This window comes from Narcine bancroftii, chromosome 9, assembly GCF_036971445.1.
Source record: "Narcine bancroftii isolate sNarBan1 chromosome 9, sNarBan1.hap1, whole genome shotgun sequence".
In the NCBI taxonomy this organism is placed as follows: Eukaryota; Metazoa; Chordata; class Chondrichthyes; order Torpediniformes; family Narcinidae; genus Narcine; species Narcine bancroftii.
Genome location: NC_091477.1, coordinates 10768674 through 10789232, shown reverse-complemented (window position 1 = coordinate 10789232; position 20559 = coordinate 10768674). Strand labels below are relative to the sequence as shown.

General features: G+C 39.3%; 1 protein-coding gene and 1 long non-coding RNA gene across 2 annotated transcripts in view; one reads left to right on the top strand and one right to left on the bottom strand.

Annotated features, from left to right (window-relative positions):
• The window catches only part of rbm27 (RNA binding motif protein 27), a 122535-nt gene extending 106680 nt beyond the window's left edge, over window positions 1-15855 (top strand). The window contains exons 21-22 of the mRNA XM_069898128.1: window positions 9878-13597; window positions 14793-15855. Coding sequence (XP_069754229.1) covers window positions 9878-9958 — 81 coding nt within the window. The 3' untranslated portion in view covers window positions 9959-13597; window positions 14793-15855. The remainder of the gene's footprint in view (window positions 1-9877; window positions 13598-14792) is intronic.
• Window positions 15856-17474: 1619 nt separating this feature from the next.
• LOC138743186 (uncharacterized) overlaps window positions 17475-20559 on the bottom strand; it is a 95842-nt gene continuing 92757 nt past the window's right edge. The window contains exon 3 of the long non-coding RNA XR_011344701.1: window positions 17475-18078. This is a non-coding gene — a long non-coding RNA (uncharacterized lncRNA). The remainder of the gene's footprint in view (window positions 18079-20559) is intronic.

Genomic DNA, 20559 nt, shown 5'->3' with positions numbered 1-20559 from the left:
TAGATTAAGTCAGAGCAAAGTATTGTATGTCGTGTGCATCTTGTTTTCATCTCCATATTCTGTGGTTCAGAACATATTGCAGAGCAAAGTGACACCAAACAAAAGATGGTGGTACAAGTGAAATGTGTTGACTTGAATGATAGCAACAATTGGGGCTTTGTCTTTGGGCCATGTGACTTGATCTTAAAAGGTCACCTCCACATTTTGTTCTTTTCCTCTTGTGCTATCTGGTTCTGCGGCATCCATTTCAAGAAACGTCTAATTGTGGAGGTCCGCCGCAGCAAGCAAGCTGGCACCCCTGCGCAGCGAGCGCAATGTAAAGCCAGCAGACTGCTCAGCGGAACTGGCCCAGCAAGCGAACCGACAGACAAATGGTTAAAGCAGCCAGAAGGGCCAGCAACCCTGAAATGGTGCTGGCTCTGCTCTACAGCCAACAAACTGGGGTAGCACGCGGAGACGGTATTGTCATGCAAGGGTGTACCCGTGCATGGGAAAACCTGTCTTTGTCATGCAGAATGTGACATCAGTAATTGGGGCAAACGGCAGGAACTTGAACGATATAAAAGTCGGGCTTGAGCCCTAATAAACCAGAGCTTAACCTCACCACACTTGTGAGGGTTGTTTTTTTGTGTCGAGTGCACGGCTATAGTCGGTGATCCAGATGGTTTAGACGGCATCTAAACCAACACCCATCCCCAACCAACCAATTTTCCCCTGCAACCGCTGCAATCGTGTCTGCCTGTCCCGCATCGGACTTGTCAGCCACAAACGAGTCTGCAGCTGACGTGGACTTTTTACCCCCTCCATAAATCTTCGTCCGCGAAGCCAAGCCAAAGAAAACCCAATGATGAGTGAACCAGCAGCAGTCTCTCTCAAGCTGCCGACATTCTGGGGACGAATCAGCCATGCGTCTGGTTCGACCAGGCTGAGGCACAGTTTCGGATCCGGCAGATCACAGCAGAGTCCACCCGGTACCACCACGTGGTGAGTGCCATGGACCAGGACACAGTAAGCTGGGTGGCCAACTTTATCCAAGAACCCCCGACTGATGGAGCTTATACCGCCTTCAAGGAGCTTATACGGCCTTCAAGGAACTACTCATTGAGACTTATGGACTCATGGCACGAGAGAGGAGCACATCTGCTCCGCCTGGACAGTCTAGGGGACAGGCCCTCTTTGGCACTCATGAATGAGATGCTGGCGCTCCTTGGCAAGCACGAGCCATGCATCATGTTCAAGTAGACTTTCCTTGAACAGCTACCTGAGAACATCCAGCTACTATTAGCAGACGCCAGGTTTAGCAGACGCCAGGTTCAGCAACCCTCCCCCACCCCCGGAAAGTCGCTGCTCGAGTAGATGACCAATGGAAGTAGAAGAGAGAGTACTTTGCGTCCGTGGGTCTCGTCGCAAGACCGTGCAACCAGGCCAGGGTAGACTCAATTAAAGAGTAGCAGCCCCCCCCCCAGAGGGAGCAACCCTAATGGAGAGTGGTGGTTCTGTCATCAGCAATGAGCTTCCTTAGCCTGCTGCTACAGGCCTCCCTGCATATTTCAGAAAAATGCTGGGGCCAGCCGTCGCTAATGGCCATGGCAGCTGGCCAACTTGATAGCCTCCTGTACATTTGGGACACCCAGTCCAGATGACATTTCCTCATGGACACTGAAGCAGAGGTCAATGTCCCGCCCCCATCAGGACAGGACACCAGGAATAGACGAGTGGGCCCCATGTTGAGGGCTGCCAACAACAGCACCATCCAGACCTATGGTACCCACAAGATCCAACTGCAGTTGGGTGGCAGCATCTTTTGGTGGGTATTCATGCTGGCAACTGTGGAGCAACCGCTCCTTGAAGCAGACCCTATGTGCCCACAGCCTCCTCGTGGACCTAAAAGACAGGTGACTGGTCCACGCCAAGACCTTTCAGACCGTCCTCCTCCGAGACGCCAAGCTTCCAGCCCTTCACCTGTACTCCGTACAGTGATCCATGGATGAGTTCTCCAAGGTCCTGGCCGAGTTCCTGGCGTTGTTCACCCTTCACCCCCCCAGTTCTCCATGGCAACGCCATGGCACGGGACACGGCATCATATCCTCACCCAGGATTTGCCGCTCCACACTTGAGCGAGAGGTCTATCACTGGAGAAGCTCCAACTGGCCAAGGAGGAGTTTAAAAAAAAAACTGGAAGAGCTGGGCATCATGAAGCGGTCAGACAGCCCAAGGGTTTCTCCCCTACACATGGTGCCCAAGGCCACTGGGTGTTGGAGACCATGTGGTGACTACCGATGCGTCAATGAGGCCACCACACTGAATCGATACCCCGTTCCTGGTGCTCCCTGATGATATCCAAAAGACATCCATCATAACTCCTTGCAGCCTGTTTGAGTTTCTGTGGATGCCGTTCAGCTTAAAAATAAGCCACACTGACTTTCCAGCGGTTGATGGACGCTGTGGGATGAGACCTGGATGGCACTTTTGCCTACTTCAACAACATCCTCGTGGCGAGTAAGGACCAACAAGAGCACCTGATGCACCTCCACAAGCTTTATACCCGGTTGAGCGAATTCGAACTGACCATCAATCTGGCCAAATGCCAGTTTGGGCGAGAGACCATTGACTTCCTGAGCCACAGAATAACCAAGGAGGGTGCTATACTGCTACCCAGCAAAGTGGAGGCCATACGAAAGCTTCCCAGGCCCGGGACACTGCAGGAGTTCATGGGGATGGTCAACTTCTACAACAGGTTCATCACCTCGGCAGCCCGGATCATGCGGCCATTGTTCGCCCAGATAGCGGACAAAGCAAAGGACATTACATGGGATGAGAAGTCAACGGAGGCTTTCGTGAAGCCCAAGGAAGTGCTAGCAGGCGCTGCTCTCCTAGCACACCCCAGGGCAGACACTCCAACAACCCTGACAGTGGACATTTCGGGAACAGTGATCAGTGGAGTCCTGGAGCAACAGATTGAAGGAAGTTGGCAACCATTGGCTTTCTTCAGCAAACATTTACGTGCCCCAGAGCTAAAATACAATGCTTTTGACTGATGCTGTATTTAGCTATCCACCATTTCAGGTTCTTCCTCGAGGGCAGGACTTTCAATGCCTTCACGGATCACAAACCCCTGACTTTTGCCCTAGCCAAGATTTTTGACCCCTGGTCTGCCCGCCAACAGCGTCACCTCTCGTACATTTCTGAGTACACCATGGATGTGAGGCACGTCTTGGGGAAAAGACAACGTGGTGGCCCGGCAGAGTATCCACGCACTGTTTAAAGATGTGGACTTCGTGGCATTGATGGAGGTGCAGATGAAGGAGATGTCCCAGTATAGAACAGCCATTTCAGGACTACAACTTTGGGACATCCCAGTAGGCACCCTCCTGTGTGATGTGACCATCAGACAGGTCAGACCCATCGTCCTGGCACACCTACGTGTGTATGTGTGTGTGTATATAGATATATATATATATATATATACATATATATATACACATATATATACATGTATATATACATATATATACATATATATATATACATATATATACATATATATATATATATATATATATATAGGCATTTCTTACAGGAGAGCAGCAACTATCTTAGTATTTTCCATCGAAACCAAATTTTGATCTCCCAGTGTATTGCACTTGCTTGTTTTTAATCCCTGGCAAGGGTTAGGCTTTCTTCTTCCTCCATTCCTTTAATCAAAGGTGTTACTTTGGCCTAGAAATAGAATCAATTCCAGCAATCAACAAAATTAAATTATTTTCCATGCTGTGAATTTCCGTGTGAAATGCCATGCAAATGGAAATTGAATAAATCTCAAAAATTCAATGCTCAGCTGATTAGACATCTGAGGCGATAAAATAGAAATGGTTCATATTTCTTGCTAATATCCTTGGGCATTTCTGTTTTGCAAGTGCCTGTGATCCATTTGTGTTCCAGCACTCGTGAAATAAAATTTGAAATGCTTTTGCTGGGCTTGTGAAGAGAAAATAACTGTCAAGGAATTTGCTACTTGTTCATTCTTAACACAAAATGAGGTAATTCTTCTGTACCACTGCTAGTTCTTTGAAACTGCTGTCCATTTCTTTAATATTTGCATTTATTAATATTTTCATGCTTTTTGCAGGGAGTAAATACATAGATGATAGTCAATTTTGAGGTGTGGGTTTTAGATCAGTCAGTGAGTATGTGGCAGTTAGCTGCTTGGTGACATTTGATATGGTAAAGCACTTGACAAGCTCTGTCATGATCTGCTGATTCAGAAGATGGTTGCATTTGATCCATGCTGAGTTAGTCAATTGGATCCAAAATTGGCTCTATCATAGAAGAATTATTTTGGCTAGAGGGTGTTTTTCTGACTAGGTATCTGTGGCCAGCAGTGTTCTGCTCGGATCAGTGCTGGGACCTCTTTCCTTTGTAATATGCATTAACCCTTTGGACTCTGGCCATCTTTAACCTTTCATAATATTATACTCCAGACTGGGTCCATGGGTAAACTACAGTTCAAACACCAGTATGAGCCAGCAAGTGGTTGGGTATAAAACCAGTCCTGGAAAACTGGGACACGGAGTATATGCGCTTGTTGGTATTCCAGCAAAAATGGGGACATGGAGTCCAAAAGTTTGATTGAGTAATATGTAGGTGGTGGTCTGATTTGTAAGTTTGCAGATGACATGAAAATTGGAGTTGTGTATAGCCAGGAAGGTTGTCAAAGATATAGTAGCTTATAGGTTAGTTTGAAATAAGAGTGGCGAAGTGCCAGATGTCCTTTAATCTGGGCATGTGTGAGGTGTGCAGTTGATTTGGATGTCAAATGAAAGAAGAAATTACCCAGCAAGTGGCAGGACCCTGGAATCATTTATGGTATTTAGACTGCAATGTTTGGAAAATTGCTGAAAAAATTAACATAATTACTGCCTGTGTGGTCATTTACACTGGGCACCTTTTTAAACTGCAAGTACTTGAGTACTGGTGGTTGGATGTGTAGTGGAGTGGATGATCGTCAATGAATTTTTCTGGTACAATTTACACTGCAGGCTTACTCCAAAAAGTCCTGCAGAATAAATCGCGGTGCAGGAATTGACTCCAAATTCCTGCACATTCCTTTTTAGACTGACCGGGCAACGGCAAAATTGTTTGATTGTGCTGTTACATGCCTGCCGTCTAAAAATGAACAGAGGAGATCTCCAGTGTAAGTTCATGGCTCTATGAAAGTGACATCACGTGGACAGGATGATAAAGAAGGTGTCCCACCTACTTGATTTTGTCAATCAGGACACTTGTTGCAGCACGTACAATACAGTACTTTGATTTGGCCATATTTGAAGTACTGTGTGCAATTCTGGTTATCATTCCTCAGGAATATGCAGGATTTGGAGAGGGTGCAGAAGAGGTTCACCAGGATGTTGCTTGGATTGGCATTTCTAAGCAATAAGAAAGGGTTGGACAAATTTTGAATCGTTTTTGCAGGGGCATTGGAGGCTGATGGGATGATCGAATGTAAGTAGATATAATTATGAAGCAGAGAATAGGGTACTTAGTCTGAGAGTATTTTTCCTTGGGTGAAAATGTGAGTGATTTCAGGTGATCAGTGGAAAATTTAAAGGAGTTGGGTAAGGTGTTTTTTTTTAAACACAAAGCATGGTAGGTCCCTGGAACACAATGCCAGGGAGATGATGGAAGCAGATACAACAGAAATACATGAGGCATTTAAACAAGCACTTGAGACATATGAACCATGTGGATGGGATCATGATTAGTGCAGATATGTAGGGGGTTGTGGGGAGGAATGAAAGCTGTGCTGTACTTTTCAAAGCTCTATATATTTGATGTTTTTTAAAAAAAAAGCTGAGGTTTGGGCCAACCAGCTTGCATGTTCAATTTGAGGTAGTCTACAAAGATGGGCAAGGTTAGAATCAATTTCAAATTTTAAAGACTTGCACTATATGGACCCATAGAATAGCACAGCACAGAAAAAGTCCATTTGGCTCTTGTCTATGCCAAATTATATGCGTACACACACACACACACACACACACACACACACACACACACACACACACACACACACACACACACACACACACACACACACACACTTGATTACATTTGGCTCTTGCGGGCACATACACACTTGTATACATTTGGCTCTTGCGCGCACACACACACTTGTATACATTTGGCTCTCGCGCACACGCACACTTGTATACATTTGGCTCTTGCACGCACACTCACACATGTATACATTTGGCTCTTGCACACACACACACACACACACACACACACACACACACACACACACACACACACACACACACACACACACACACACACACACACACACACTGTTTAATTTTGTTCCAGTTTTGCAAATGGCATTATAATTTGAATATTGCTAAGCCATTAAAGGCAGTAAAGAAGTTGTGTTTTTTGTTGTGAAAATAAGAGAATTGACACCGTCCTCACCATTTTAATTACTAAAGAAAATTGGCAAAATCGGGTAAGAAGTATTTCTTCTCGAATCGGACAAATTATTTTTTGTCATAAGTACAGCTGTAACTCCAAAGACCATGTTTGGAACTAGTAGTTAAGAATAGTGACTCAAATTAAGTAGGAAAGGAAATGTGCATTACAATCTTCTGGAGCAGAGTGAGTTGAAATGGGCCTTGTATCTTATATTTTCATTCTTTTTCTGATTTGTGAGCTCAGTGACAATTTTACTTCTATGATTCCAATTATTGCTGGAGATAATTGTGCCAACTATAGGAATTGAAAAACAAGAACAAAAAGCTGAATATCTGAAATAAAAAGGGTTAAACACCAGAGATTTTCGGCAACTGAGCGGAGATGGAGTGTTGCAGGGGTGATGTTTCAGACCCATCAGAAAGGTGAGGGCATGTGATATAATTTGCAGAGACTGTCACGCCTTCAGATGTGAGAGAACAGCTTGCAGAAGGACTCAAAAGAACCTTGCTGATTCAGGCCAACACAGGAACGCGGAACTTGTGGAGAAGTCCTGTTGATTCCATGTGTGCAGCTTGAACCTTCATATTGCAGAGGACAATATGCCTCAAGTGCTGGTAGAAACCCAACCACTCATATTTAAATCGTACTTGGATGCAGACATAAAGTACCACGTTTCACAGGATCACAGACCAAATGCTAGATGGTCTGTTTTATTTTGAATAATGAGACTTGCTGTCCATCACTACCTCAAATAATTTGCTACTGCTTGCTGGTTTAGGACACAAAGAAACAATTTAAAAATGTGATGTCTACTAGTCTCTGAAGATTAGTTCTCTTTCCATTCATCTTGCACGCAATAGCAATAGTCCCAGAGGTTCATGGCAGACATCAAATGCTAGGATAAGATCATTGAAAATTTATGACACTGAAGGAGGTCATTCCACCATTGTCAATTTTACCTGGGAAAGAACTGCCTACCTAATCCTGCCATCCAGCATTTGGTCTGTGATCCTGTGAGACATGGTACTCTATGTCTGCATCCAAGTACGATTTAAATATGAGTGGTTGGGTTTCTGTCAGCACTTGAGGCATTGAGTTTTAGATCCCCACCTTTTGGATAGAAAAACAATTCCTCTAAATCTGACTTACTTTAAATCTATGCCTCTTAGTCTATCTGCTCAGGCAAGTGGATCCTCATAATAACACACCTCCCATTTTTAGGCATTAGCTTGAGAAAACAATTCATTTTTTTCAAAACCTTAAATTTTCCTCTTCTTGCAACATTTTCATAAATCTTATTTACATCAACCCAAATCCAATTTCATCTTTCATGAATGTCCACAAATCTATCCACAAATCTGTGTGCTCACAATACATGTACACACTTTTAACCTTTTTTACACTGAAAATCCGCGTTATTGGCGAATACACAACCCGCCTCTGGGAGCCGGCTTACTTGTTCACAGATTAGAAGAAAAGACGGGTCGGTGAGTCCTTTTACATAGCAAGCTGGCTTCCCGAAGTAAAAGAGGTGGGGCATGTAGTACAGCCCTGCTTTACCTTTGACACTACCTGCCTACCTTGGTGGACAAAAGCTGGGTAAGTTCGAACCCCACCCCCCCAATCTGCCTTCGACGCATTCACACAAGCTTTTGAAAGTCGGATAATCCTCTGCTTGAATCTTCTATGTAAAAGGGGTAACAGAGTAACCAGTCATTGTATATGAACATGGTGATTAGTTTCAGTCCACTTTTGTATCAATGATTCTTCAAAGCCTTGTGATATCAAAACCTTGACCAATCTAATTTGCTTTCTGTTATCTATACATTTTATGGTGGAAATGCTTTCAAAACATTGTGGGGAAATCTTGTTTATTTTGGGAGTTGCATTGAATCTCGAGGAGAAAGCATCAGAGATCACTGTAGATTTGGGTTTATGGGAGAAAACCTGCTCCTGTCTCTCACAGATAACAAAAATTTTGTATAATGGTATCTTTTGTGGGTGCATTTGGTGAGAAAGCTTTGCCAAAAACATTGCTATTATTGGATTTAGGTTGTGCAAAGATCCATCTTAAGGTTAAGTGTATTTTTTTTTCTATAAATTCTTAGTAGAGATTCTGCCAAGATGCTAACTGGAAACTCCTCTGCATAATTTTAAAAACAAAGTTGCCCTTGTCCTTTTGTTTGGTTTTTCCATGCATTTTTGTTGTGTTTGTGTAGAAGAGTTGATGAATACTAACCTTTCAGATTTATCTCATCCTTCAATACCATAACTTTTTAAATGCAATACCATTTTTCAAAACCCTTCTAGCCATGTTTTGGAATCTTTTGTATCCAATAATTATCAACCTCCCGCTTGATTATGTTCAACAGTTGAGCTTTCTCCGGGCATCAAAGTTTATGGGGAGAAGGCCAGGTAGTGGGGCTGAATGGGAAAATGGATCAGCTCATGATTGAATGGCAGGGCAAACTCAGTGTGCTGAATAGCCTATTTCTGCTTCTATCTTAAGAGAATTCCAAAGAATCACCATCTAGGTGGAGGAATTTCTCTTTGTGTCAGTCCCTTGTTCTGCAATTGGTTCTTTTTCCCCTCACTTAAGTGAAATATCCTTGTAGCATGGAATGCTTCAGGCATCAATGGTATCTTTCATTTTTCTCAACATTGCATTATCCCATCATGTAGGACATTTGCTTCCATGCCAGGTCAGTCACGTAAGCACTTGTAGTGTTCCCTTTAAGGCAAGTTTATCTTTCCTTTAATAGAGGAACCAAGCTTCCTGCTAATGTCTTAATTGCAAATGCTGACCAAAATGTGTTCATCTGCACCATTGTATCTTTGAGGGACACTAGCAATCTCAAAATTATACACAGGTTCTCTGGGTTGTAAATTTTGAGTTGGAGATTTGACTTTCAAATACCATAGTTCTTTGGGTTGTGAATGGATGTTATTTCATTGTTTAGCAAGCTAGATGATTGAACTCTATAGATTGTATTCCAAAATGCCAATTTGGAAAAGTTGAAAGAATTCATTGCATGCTTTTAAACAGCTCATTTTGTTTTTCACAATTTTGTTTGGGCACAAAGTAACCCTTTGATAATATCGAACAAATGTCAATCAGCAGTATGTGCCTTGTTTTAGATTTGCAAAATATTGACATTTCCTTTCTCCCCCCCCAAATCCACTGCCCCATACCACTTAGACACTGTACCTCCAGTGATTTGTTTGCATCTATAGCTTTGTTTTAGTTTGGCTCGTATCTGGCCTCTTTTTTTAATTTGCTTTTAATTCAAAATTAAGCTCAGAAGTAACTATCTTGCCAGACTTCAAATGTAAGATTTGGTTCGTCTGGTCCTTGCTTTCAAACATTTTGAAATGGTGCCTTTAAGCAATTTTGTTTCTTCCTGTTAAGGCATCAGAGCCGGTGGATCCCTTCCGTGAAGATGATGACGACGAAGAGGAAGATGATGAATCTCGCTCCTGGAGACGATGATGGGATTTAGAATTTCCATAATATCGTCATGAACTTTTGCAAATTTCTTTGTGTTTAGAGATATTTACTAATTTTACAGAAACATTTTTATTGTGTATTTAAAGAAAGAAATGAGTTTGCAACATTTTTGGTGAAAAATACAAAAGAGCTTTGTTACTTTTCTTTCTGTGCTTTTAGGATCGTTCTATTGCCCCAAAGAAGGGAAATCACAAAACTATTGGGGGGGGGATGGAAAACATTTGGTGAAATGGGGAGTAACCAGAAATACATTATGCTTTCACAAAGTCCTTGTATGAATGTATATTAAAATTGTGTATATACTTTGTCTTCTTTTGGATCAGAAGAACATTTTTGATAGTTTTTTTTTCCTTAAAGAACAATCGAAACATTACAATCCATCTCACGTGGAGAGCGAATTAATAGCAAGTAGTGAAAGAAACATCCATTTGAATAGTTGAGGGAAGAGAATTCATTATATGATCCTGAACAGCTGTGTTGGTGGGTAAAGAACCAAGATGGCAGGTGTTGACGATGATACTGTGTTCAATTGGATAAAGTTTGTAATCCTTGAAGCGGAGTTTTGTGAATGGTAACTACTTCCTATACCGATTTAAAGTTGCAATGGTCCACTGGTTTGATTATGATTTAAATGCTAAACAAGGTATTTTATTAATTTGTTATTTATTTGCTTTTTTTAATCAGGAAATTTATCAACATCCTCATTACTTGAATTTGCTTTTCATAATTTTCATTGGGCTGTGCTTTGATTTTTCTTATTATTTGGTTTCCCCAACACCCATGAACAGCTAAGAAATCGGACATTGTAATGTTCCACCATTTTTGATATTTCATTAATAATTTGAATAGGTCCGTGCATTCAATCTGAGCTCTTTCTCTCAATTCATTGCCAGTTAAGGCGCATAATTGTTTATTGGTCAAAATTTTTTCAGAACTATTTTTTGGGGATAGAATTACTGCAGTGGATGCAAAATAAGTAACCTTTTGGGCATTGTTGCAAAACATTATTTTAACATTACTCTCACCCACTATTCCTAATTTCCATGATGTGCATTGTACTTAAAATATTAAGCACCCACCCATTGGTTGAAGTTTAGCAGACTTTGGAGACATGGATATCTGGAAGGAAAGAAGAATCGTCTCTTTCATATTAAGATGCCTGCATAAGTGTTTGAACTTTAATTCCTGTTGACGTTTGTACAATTGAAATGGCTGCTTGCCATCAGAATCCTTCTTGAGCATGGACTATACAATCCACAGTGTCAATAATCTATATACCAATATTTCATGGTTTCCAATGAACATTCATCACATTTCATTCAATGTCTCATTCTGCACATAAAGAAACCTGCTTATTTCCAAATTTGATTTGAGTATTGGGAATTGTGGAGAAAGGTCCTGAATTTCTGTTGCACAATTTCTGGTGCATTTTTTTTATTCAGCGGGATAAATTACTTTTTTTGCAAGCTTGATAAACTGCAGAAGCAAAAGTTCTCTGACTTTTTGAAGACTGCACGATATTGCCAGCGAGGCAACAAAAAAAACCACACCAAATGCTCTGTTTAAAAAGCTTGAAAATTTTAATTTGCTGAAATTAAAATAACTCTGCCCTTGCAGATATATGATTAACTGATGTAAACTAATTTACATTTTCAATTTCTCTGGAAATGCAGCTTTAAATAGAACAGTGTTATTGCAGAATCTGTGTGAGAAAACACACGGTGTAACAGAGTACCATTTTACAAATCACTCTTTCAAGGTTTAGGAAGTAAAATCTTCCTTAAACTCAAGTCCCAAAAACCAAAATGTCTAGAATCATGGGAGTTTCAAGTTCCCGCTGTGAGGATTAATTCCTTTCAGTATCTTGACATTCCTCCATCTGTCACATCTGGGTTCTGCAATTGTTTCTTTTATATAAAGGAATGTGACTGCTGCCAAGAAATTTGATCATTACTTTTGATGACAATTTCAGGTGACGAAATAATGAGGAAAAACTGGAAACAGTGCCATCTTGTGATTAACCCAATTACCATCCCACTGTCATTTATGTCACAGTCCATGCCTGACGTACATTAACTTTCCAATTGCATAATTCTTTGCTAAAGGTAGACACTATCCTGATGCTCTGTTTTAGCCGATTGTCTGTAGGAGAAGTCCATAACAGTATGCATTCATGGACTCTTGCATCCTGCACAACTGTCTGGAAGGTTTTTGAGGTTGATGATGGATGTCCTGTCGCTATGCTTGAAAATGTAATTGGTAGGAATTCTGTAATATCATTGATATTTCAAAAAGCCAATCATGAATTACCCTCTCTCTTCCTCTTTGATCAAAATTTAGAGTAATTGTAAAGATGGAGCATAACTTTAGGGCTAGGTTTAAAACAAAAATGTGGTGATTGTCAATAACAGTTGAAAATTATACCTTACTATCTCCCTTACCAAGAGTCACAATGTCTACTGATTCACTGTACCTTGTGTAACATACTTAAAGCAGCCTTCATCTTTTCCATAGAAATTTTCACAAAAATACTAAAAACTGGAAATCAAGTTTATCCTTTGAACTTAGCTCGGATCAAACTTGGCTTTGGCTCTTTGAAACATTCAAAGATATGTCTTCACATTTTCTGAATGTCATGTTTTTTTTTCTCACAATTATTCTGGAGGATTCCAGTGACTTTCTTTTGATGTCTATCCTCGTTGACCTTGTTGTCGTGCACAGCTTATTGTCTCATCCCATGCACTTAGAGCACACTATTGGAAGACTGATGCAGGGAAGGCAGAGGAGAAGAATAGAAGGGGATTGTAGTTCGAGGTGGTCACACCAGGTGAACTGTGAAGAAAAACAATACCATGATGGGGTTCAACACAAAAGATGGATTATATTGATAAAGAATTGATGGTAGTTAAGCATTTAGAATTTCTCATTGCAGCGCTTTTATTTTGTGGGGATGGAGCAAACAGATATCCAATTAATTTCTTATGTAAGTAAATACTTGTATAATAGATTTGTTCATAATTGCGAACACATAGAATATCAATGTATTTTTAGGTTAAAATGTGAATTCAGTGCAAGTTTCTTGCACACTTCAGTAAAATGTTACTTCATTGGGTGATATTGTTGCTGAATTTGTAACAGTTTATACGTTTCAATTTGTCTTTATTTCTGTTTTACTGATTGTATCTGAATTTCTAATAGAGGCATGTTCACATTTGAAATAAAGTCCCACAATGGAATGGTTTGCAATATACAATGTTTAAAAAAAAAAATTTAAAATTTTGTATGTGTATATATATATATATATATATATATATGGATACAGAGGAAAAAGATGAAAGTTTCAAAAGAATAATTAAAAAAGAATGCATAAAAGAATGATTAAAAAAAGAAAATAAAAAAAATGAAAAAAGAAACCATTCCAAAAAAAAACTATTTCATAAAAGAGCTATAACCAACTTCATTGAAACGTTGGTTCCTACAGATAACTGTGTGACATGCTGAGTTTGTTCAGCACATTTGTTTTGCCTTTCGACCAGAGCCTCTGCAGACTTTCATCTTTAACTTACTTAGATTTTCTTTTGTTTCAGTTGGACAGCATCTTTGTTTTTTCTGACTGAAATGGTAAGTATAGTCTTCCATTTCACAAACCAAATTGCCCCAGACCATTTGTAACATGGCATGTATTGCAAAATAGAATTTAAAGAACCGGAGCTGTATAAGGAGTCAGTGTTTTTGTGATTTACTTCTTGTGTAAGGAGTCAAACTGCTTTGCCAACAAAGTTTTAAAAAAAATTAATAATTGATTTGTTCACAAAGTCCCAAGGAAGAAATTCTAGCGAAAGTCTGACTATGAATTGGTAATTCACCCCAGGAGGAATAGGGAAATAAAATGATGAAAGCTAAAAACGGAAGCTTGCAGAGAAGTAAGTTTTTTTTAAAAAAAGACATTGAGAGTACCAACAAATATTTCAACATCACAGAAATAGCATTACTTTTTTCCAACATCTGGACCTTCCACTCTCATGGTTCGGCAATTTAAACTGTTCTTTACTTTTCCCCTCTGAAAATATTGACCTATTGTATGTTTCTAGGGTATCATGACTCAGTCTTCATTGATGCAGCCATTCTTCATACTGGTTGTCTTGCTTATAAATGCCTTTCTTGACTCTTTAAATCTCTGCTACACTCATCAAGAGTGCTGCACCATTAAGGCGTCCACCATTCTCAATAATTGCTCAAATATCATGCCATCCTTTATTTGCTATAGCTATGTGCGGCAGTTTCCCTTGTAAATGGATTAAACCTAGTTTATTTGAAAAATAACATCTAACTAGAGTTCTCATTAAGTTTGAGAATGTAATGGTCTCTGCTGCTTTTAAACTTCAGTTAGAAGTTTTTGAAAATCTTTCTTGAAATATTACCAAACACTCTGCCGATAGCCCATTATAATGTGCTTGTATTAAGAGGTGGTTATCTTGTGACAGCAAAATTCTCTCTGCAAAAAGAGCCCATGGACATAATGTTTATTAACATTTGGATCAGTTAATAGAGCTCCAGCCTTTAATTTGTATTTAAATCCTATAGTTAGACCGCAAGAAAGGGCATTGCCTAAGTGTAATTTATTTTCCTTCTACTGTTAGTTTTTTTATTTTTTAAGATATTTTTATGAAGTGTCCTTGGAGGATTAAGGCAATATTGCAGCCTTTTTGTAGTCATTGGGTACATGGGAGCTGATGGGAGTGAAAACTAGTGGCTGGAAAGCATAATTGTAGAAGATGCAGAGTTTCATTTGTAATTTTTAAAATTCCTATTTCAGGAGGTGTTATTGCTGATCAGGCCTGCATTTACTACTTGATCCTGATGTCTTGGTGAGCCACCTTGAACCGTGCGCACATGATGTTTAGAAGCAACTTCAAGATGAGCTGATGAAGGATTCATGATGAGTTTCCCCATTTAAGATGCCAAATGACTTTGAAGAACCTACAGTAACACAATGATGGCGCTGCCATTACTTACCAAGAAAAACTGCACTCAATGCCACAAAGGAGTTGGTCATTGACTTCAGGAAAGGAAAACCAGAGGTGTGCAATCCAGTAATCATTGAGCAATCAGGGGTGAAGAAGGTGAAAAAATGTAAGTTCTTTGCAGTAACTATCATGGTGGATCTTTTCTGAGATCCAACACACAAATGGCATCGTGAAGAAAGCACACCTGCACCTCTACTTCCCCAGGTGTTTACAAAGGTTCGGTATGATATCAGAAACTCTGGCAGATTTCTACGCGTGCAGTGGGAAGTGTGTTAACTGGCTGCACCCTGATCTGGTTTGGGTCTTAAAGACTTGCAAAAGGTAGTGGACACAGCCCAGGACATCACAGGCAAAAGCCTCCCCACCATCGAGAACATCTGCAGGGAAGCCTGCTGACGGAGAGTAGCAGCAATCATCCAGGATCCACATCACCCAGCTCACACTCTGTTCTCGCTGCTACCCACCAGGTTCAGGAACAGCCGCTGCCCCTCCACATCAGACACCACAACAACAAACTCGATCAGGGACTCATTTAAGGACTCTTACTTTTGTACTTCATTGATTTTTTTCTCTGTATTGCACAGTCAGTTTGTTCACATTTCTTTCTTTGTTTACATTTATATGTATCGTCTTGAGTACAGTTTTATGCACAACCAGAAAGTACTAATTCTGCCTCGCCCCAGGTATCGTACACTTCAGTCTGTTTACATTTCTTTGTTTACTTGTGTACGTTGAGTACAGATTTTTTTGCACTACCAATAACTGGTGATTCTGACTCACCCCCAGGGAAAACAACCTTCGGGATGTATGTGATGTTATGTATGTACTCTGATAATAAATCTGGACTTTGAACTTGGTTATTATCCTCTCTGGTAATAGTTCTGGTTTAGGTCGTGCTGTTGGAGTAACACAAATAAGTAATAGGCGATCATTTTGAACAAAGTTCTGTATCCTGGTGACAAGGAATAAATATTTTGGCCAATCAAATTAGTTACCAGGCCCCAGATAGTGTGAGGTTCCTGTGGACCTGTGCTCATGCAAGCAAGTGGAAAATATTCCATTTCACTCCCGACCTTTACTTGGTTGATGAAAAGGGCTTTGGGTGTTGGGAAATGAGTCAGTCACCAGAAGATACTCCACCTTTTAACCAATTTGCAGCCATGTTATCTTGTTCTGTTTCTGGTCTAAGGTGACCCCCCCACCCCCCACACTGCCAGGACATTAATGATAAAGGAGAGGGGGACACTAATGCCACTGAGTATCAAGGCTAGATGCTTAGACTTGGTCTGGTTGGGGGTAGATTCTATGCTGTGAAGATGGTCAATGTTTGACATCTTTGTGGCATGAACGCTGCTGGCCGCATCACCTTGAGACTGAATGTTGTCTTGGTCTTGCTGCATGCAGGCATAGGCTACTTTATCTCTGGAGTAGTTGTGAATGGAATGGTAAATGAACATTCTCACCTGATTTTATTTTGAAGTTTGAAGGAAGGAAGCTAAAGCAGGTGATTAAGCCTCGGACACAGTTGAAGCAATTTCTGCAGTGAAGTGGTGGAAGGTGGGATGATTCATCTCCAACAACCACAACAATATTTGTGAAAGTATACCAGCAGCATTTGATGCTCACTAGTTAAATTTCACCATAGTTCTCTGTCAGCCATGATCTGATAAATGGTGGTGCTGGCTCGATGGGCCAATTGGCTGACTCCAGCACCTATTGTCTAGTGATATAAAAGGTTGTAGGTCTAACACATCTTGAAGACTTGCAAATTTGAGGATTACTTCATTTAAATGGACTGGTCATCACTGCTTGGGAGTTGACATGGTGTACAAGGGGGTGTATTGCAATAATTTTAGCCTGGATAGGACGGAATGTAATCTACATTAGTAGTGGATGGATACGGCTGCTTTGGTGGGAACTGGACCCAGAGCAGCGATGAGAGCCCTTTTTTTTGTTGATGACAGTGCATGGAGAGGCAAGCAATCTGGTCAACAACAATGGAGGAATGAAGAGCGTCATTTGGAGATCAAGTGTTTGGCATTGAGGGCTGGGAAGGTGGAAAATAAAAAGTGCTGTCAATGGTGTCTCTGGCAGCATGGGTGAATGATTCTCAGAAAAAAAAAGCCTGAAGACAAATTCAGTGACATTACCAGAACAGCCAAGGTAAGCAATGTGCTATTCCCAAATGTTTCCAGCTAATGGCTCTTCATTCATCGAGTGAAGAGTGGAGCAGAGTTTCCTTGGAATTCAACCCCAGGTTCTGAGGATTCTCCTGGAAGACCAAGGATGTCAATTGACCTCCAATGAAGGATTTGAGGCAGTACAAACAGTTAGCGTTGTTTTGCTGTCCCCGACCTACTCGACTCACTCACCCAAATAACCTTTCTTTTTCAATCTTTTTATTAACATTTCATAATGTACACAGCATAAGGAGAATAGAAATAACAATTACAATGTCCAAATTGCCATAGTACAAGAATATATAAATTACAGAGTGAAAATGTGACAATTTAGAAATAATTCTAACAAAGAAAACAGATTAAAAAAATAGTTTATAGATAAATATATTTATTTATTTAAAAAAAAGCAACTAAGTGGTCTATCTCGAGGATTCATAGCTGCGGTTCACACTTACAGATACCAAAAAACAGCAAGAATTATATTACATCTGGAAAGTTTTTTTTCTAGATTGAAGAAAGACATGGGAAAGCCATTGAAATAATTTTGGAGAACCAGAGTCTTTCCATTTAAATATAATAGCTCTTCTAGCCAATTGTGTAGAAAAAAAAACTATAACTCGATATGCAGACGTTGGTAAATTTCCAAAAAAGGCCAGTTAAGGGGTTAGGCTGTAATTGAAGAACCAGCATCATTGATAGAGTTTTAAAAATCTTTCCAAAATTTTTCTAACACGGGACATGACCAAAACATACGAGTCAATTGAAGCCACCTCAGTGTTGCATCTATCACAAGGAGAACTCATATTGGAACCAAAATTGAACCTGTCCAAAATTTCAGGTAAGTACAATATCTCCATTCAACTTTATCCAGAGATTTCTCTGCATCTAATGATACCTACACATCAGTAACAGAAGCAGAATAGATAATCATTAGTCTTCGAACATTAAAATGAATCCAATTTGATCTTTTGCAATAATCTAAGGAAGAATATTCTCTAATCTATTCACTAAAAGTTTAGAAAGAATTTGAGAGCAAACGTTCAAAAGTGATATGTCTATAAGACACACAGATGGATCTTTATTTTTTAAAGAATGTTAGAGAGATTGATGCTTCATAAAATGACCGGTAGAGTTCCTTGGTGAATAGAATCTCTAAAGACCTCACAAAGCGGCTCCGATAACTCAGTGGTTAGAGCCCTGGTCTTGTAAACCAGGGGTCACAAGTTGTTCCTTGCTGGGGCCTCATTTCTTTGAGGGTGCTTTTTTTAAAAACTTTATTTAAGATTTTATAACATGAATAACATATAGGATTACATTTAAAAAAAATTAAGAATAAAATAATAAAATTACAATACAGTATCAGTAATCTAAATAAACTATACCCTCCCCAATAATTATTACACATTAATAACCCAACTCAAATTAATCCAACCCCCCTTCCCCCCAAAATAAAGAGTGAAGAATTAATAAAGTTAATAATATATGTAAGAAAAAAAACCATTTACAAAAAAAACAAAAACATAACCGATTAAAATACTATCAAAAAGAAAAGTAATTAATACTAAGATATCAAACTTAAAAAAACATATTTAAATCAAACTTAAATGCATATATTTAACAAACGGAGTTAAGATGAAACATATATTTAACTCAAACTTAATTTAAAAAATTAGTAAAGTTAGTAACGATATCTATCAAAAATTCTTAAACAATAATCAATTCTTAAAAAAAATTGTAGCATGAAAAAAAAAGAAAAAAAAAGTTCTCTATAGAGATAAACCTTCACCATATCAACTAACTTCACATCTATCATCATATTAGTCACATAAACCGCCATCTTAAAACAAAATTCAAACCTCATTAAGCATTGTACAATTCAATTTTAGTACTCTTCCACCATTTTTCCCTTTTACTCTTGAATAGTTATCCAATAAAAGCTCCAATACCACATTTAAATATCCCCAATCATTACGTTAAAATTCAGATATCCAAATAATAAAAACACATCTACAACGAAATCTATATCTTCAACAAATGGAGCATAAACCACAAACAAAATTCAAGCCTCATTAAGAATTGTACAAATCAATTTATAACTTTCACCATTATTCCCTTCGTTCTATAACTAAAATAGCAAAATAATATACACCAAAATTACCACTCCTTTCACCTTAAAGTTAAAGAAAAAATATAAAAAAAAACTTATCCATCCCATTCACATTTAAATTTCAAATATTCCTTATCTACTGAATAAACTTTACAAAAAAAACCACATCAATTTTTAGTTTTTTAAACAATCAAATACTTTCTTATGCTTTTTTTTTACGTTAAACAAAAAAAAACCCTTCACTCTTTAATCTAATAATACAAAAAAAGGAAAAAAAAACGGGTAGGAGGTTAAAAATACCCCCTCCCGTCTAAACCACGCAATGCGGTAACTCCCAAAAAAAAATGGGTGTGAGATAACTCACACGTAGCAGATGACTTTCAGGAAATAGTGCCTATCCAGTTCTCTCCCCCAACTCTCACTTCATCTTAAACTAACATCATCATTATTTAATATCCCTTTTTTTAAAAAAAATACATTAGAAAAAAAAAGGACAACTCTTCTTTTAATCAGCTCCAACTGCTGAGTCACCATTACAACCATTCCTTCTTGGAGCACGGCTCTTTTCTTCTATCTCTTGTCTCCTTAGAGATCGCGGCGGACTACGTCTCTGTTGAAACTGAGTAATTGGCAGCTCTTGAGCAAATGCTATAGCTTCCTTTGGAGAATCAAAGAACTTTGGTTGGTAACCATCTTGGAAAACCTTCAAAGCAGCTGGATATCTAAAGGTTGCCTTGTAACCTTTCTTCCACAACAACTCTTTAGCAGGATTGAATTCCCGTCGTTGGAACATAACTTGACTCAAATCCGCATAGAAGAAAACTCGATTATTTTGAATCATCAAGGGTGATTTTCTCTGTTGTGCATTTCTAATAGCCACTCGTAAAATTATTTCTCTGTCGTAATAATTCAAGCAACGAACCAAAACAGGTCTTGGACTTTGACCTGAAATAGGTCTTCTACGCAAGGCTCTGTGAGCACGTTCCAGTATTATACCTTCTGGGAAATGTTCTTGACCCAGCACCTGCAGAATCCATTCAGTAAAAAATTTTCTTGGGTCTGGTCCCTCCATACCTTCCGGCAAACCAATAATCTTTATATTGTTCCGACTGGATTGGTTTTCCAAATAATCAATCTTTTTCACCAAATTTTTATTTTGAGTTTGTAAGTCTTCGACCATTTTGGTCACATCAAAAACTTGATCCCGTATTTCGTCTATATCTTCTTCACACGAATTAAATTTATCTCTCACTTCAAGCTTAAAAGCTC